Source organism: Rosa chinensis, chromosome 3 (genome assembly GCF_002994745.2).
Source record: "Rosa chinensis cultivar Old Blush chromosome 3, RchiOBHm-V2, whole genome shotgun sequence".
Classification (NCBI taxonomy): domain Eukaryota; kingdom Viridiplantae; phylum Streptophyta; class Magnoliopsida; order Rosales; family Rosaceae; genus Rosa; species Rosa chinensis.
In genome coordinates, this window is record NC_037090.1 from 10,135,813 (window position 1) to 10,138,126 (window position 2,314).

The 2,314-nt window shown below is 38.9% G+C and overlaps 1 protein-coding gene across 1 annotated transcript; it reads right to left on the minus strand.

The window, feature by feature from the left end:
* Positions 1–876: 876 nt before the first annotated feature.
* On the minus strand, positions 877–2,010 carry LOC112194087 (receptor-like protein 33). Its single transcript, XM_024334347.1, has one exon. It carries the CDS (start codon positions 2,008–2,010, stop codon positions 877–879), a length of 1,134 nt encoding a protein of 377 aa, XP_024190115.1.
* Between the last annotated feature and the right edge of the window lie 304 nt (positions 2,011–2,314).

Consider the following 2,314-nt stretch of genomic DNA (forward strand, 5'->3'; position numbering starts at 1 on the left):
ACCAAACAGAGCAAAACTTCCAAAGCCAAAACCAGCAAGAAGGCAAGTAATAAAGCTTTCCATATAATTGTGGGTATTATTCAACTTGTTGAAAATCCATCAAATGTTATTCGCGTCTTCTAGTATATATCAGAAGCGTTGCAAACTTGCAATGACGCAGCTAATCTTGATAATATTGAAGTTAATACTGGAAAAATTCAAAAGATGCTAATGTTCATATTGATAGCATCAATTACTGATAGATTTATGGAGACGTGCAGATCGAATGCAACACTAATTAAAATTAAATCATGAATTTAACTTAAGCTCAACGGGCAGTCATCTAATGAAACTAGTCTTATGTTATGCCTCCAAGAAAATATGGGTAATTAGTCCTAAAATGGTCTTATGTTATCTCCAATCTGATGTGCAGTCATTGCTGGTTTAATGGAGTGTGAAGCTTTTGTTCAAGGGACCGGAAGTCAGGAGCCCAGAGTTTAGCAACGACCCAAAAAAAAAAAAAGAAGAAGAAAGAAGAAGGTTCTAATGCCGGACGACGTCGTTTATGGCGATTTTGTTTGGCCGTTAAAACTGCGTTTCTACCTGTGCGACACAGTAGTTAAGAAGGCAAAAAAAGAAAAAACACCGAGTAGAATGAAGTTCCATCCATGTAAACAATCTTGAAAGAAACAACAATGCACCTTTACAAGCCATATGTAGAGCCAAACCAGAGTTTTATACATTGACCAACCAAAGCATCATAAATCGCAAAGTATAGAGGCTGAGAGATTACAGATTACAATTACTTGAATAGAAAACAGAGAAGTCTAAACTGTACAAAATCAGACCTTACAGGGAATGGAGGATTGCAGCTGCATTACTATCTTCATAATCATTTCAGCTTCTCCACCTCGGATTGATGTAAACATGTCTTCTGTGATTACCCAATCTTTGTTCCAGCTGAGGAAATATCTTAACAAGTATGCTATACATAGCTCTGTAATACCATTTCCTCCATTTCTTGCAGAACAAAAGTGACCCGATGGCAATTCCAAAGCCAGATACAAATCCAATTTCAGCACTAACAAAATCCCAATCAATCTCTTGTCTAACATGTGAATGACTTCCGTTATTTGTTGGCAGTGGCATCCCAGTTCTGTTATCTCCTGTCAATGGAGGCCCCCATAAACCTTTATTACCTTCAAATGAAGATGCTGGAAGTGTTGAAAACTGAGTACTGGTTGGGATCAATCCAACAAGTTGATTATAAGAGAGATTCACGGATGAAAGGAAGTTAAGTTTTGCAAACTCTTCCGGAATTTGCCCACTTAGGTTGTTCTTTGAGAGGTCCAAGGACTCGAGCTGTTTCAAGTTAGCCAATGATGATGGAATTTCACCAGTGAGAGTATTACTGGACAAGTTGAGAGCATAGAGTGATATGAGTCCTCCCATTTCCTTAGGTATCGATCCACTGAATTTGTTGCAAGAAAAGTCAACTGATGTATAGATATTGAGAATCTTTACCAACTCCACCTCTAGACCTTTGCTGGTGATAGTTAATGCATCCCGATAATACAGCTCACTGAACTGAAACACCCGGAATTTAGCTTGGTTCAGAACTGATGGTGAAGCATCTCCATCAACCATCATTGCGCGCCATGTTGTCAAACAATTTCCTGGAATATCTCCAGTAAAACTGTTGTTAGCAAGATCAATAATTTGAAGCATTGGCCAGGTGCCATTAGTCTTGTGACAATCAAATCTCCCAAAATAATTGTTGGACCGCAGAATAAGAACACGCAAGGAGGATATGTTTCTCAACAAGTAGGGAAATGAATCTGTCATCTGATTGTTCCCAAGGTTCAAAACCTCTAACTTGGCGCACTGGGCTAGAGATTTTGGAAACTTGCCTTCTAGCCGATTTCCATTGAGGTCTAGAGTTTCCAAACTACAATTTCCAGGAAAGTTATCAGAAATGCTGCCAACAAGGTTGTTTCTCCTTAGATTGAGTACTGCAAGACCGCTTACCATTGCAGATAAGCATTTGGGAATTTTGCCACACAAAGAATTATTGGACAAATCAAGAACTTGAAGATTTGATGCATTGCATATTGACCCCGGTATGATGCCATGGAAGTTATTGCTTGAAAGAGAGAAGAAAGTAGTGAAATTAAGGGAATTACCAATGTCAGAGGGTATGGTAGAGCTGAAATTGTTCCTTGAGTAATCCAGATAAGCGGCAGACGGTGGTAAAATTGGGATTTGTCCTTGAAGCTGGTTAGAATGAAGGTCAATCACAGACAGAATACTGAAAGTAGAACTGGCATGAAGTGAA

Coding starts and splice junctions, on each gene's coding strand:
- LOC112194087 (XM_024334347.1), bottom strand. CDS start 2,010: ATGGTAAGCGGTCTTGCAGTACTCAATCTAAGGAGAAACAACCTTGTT.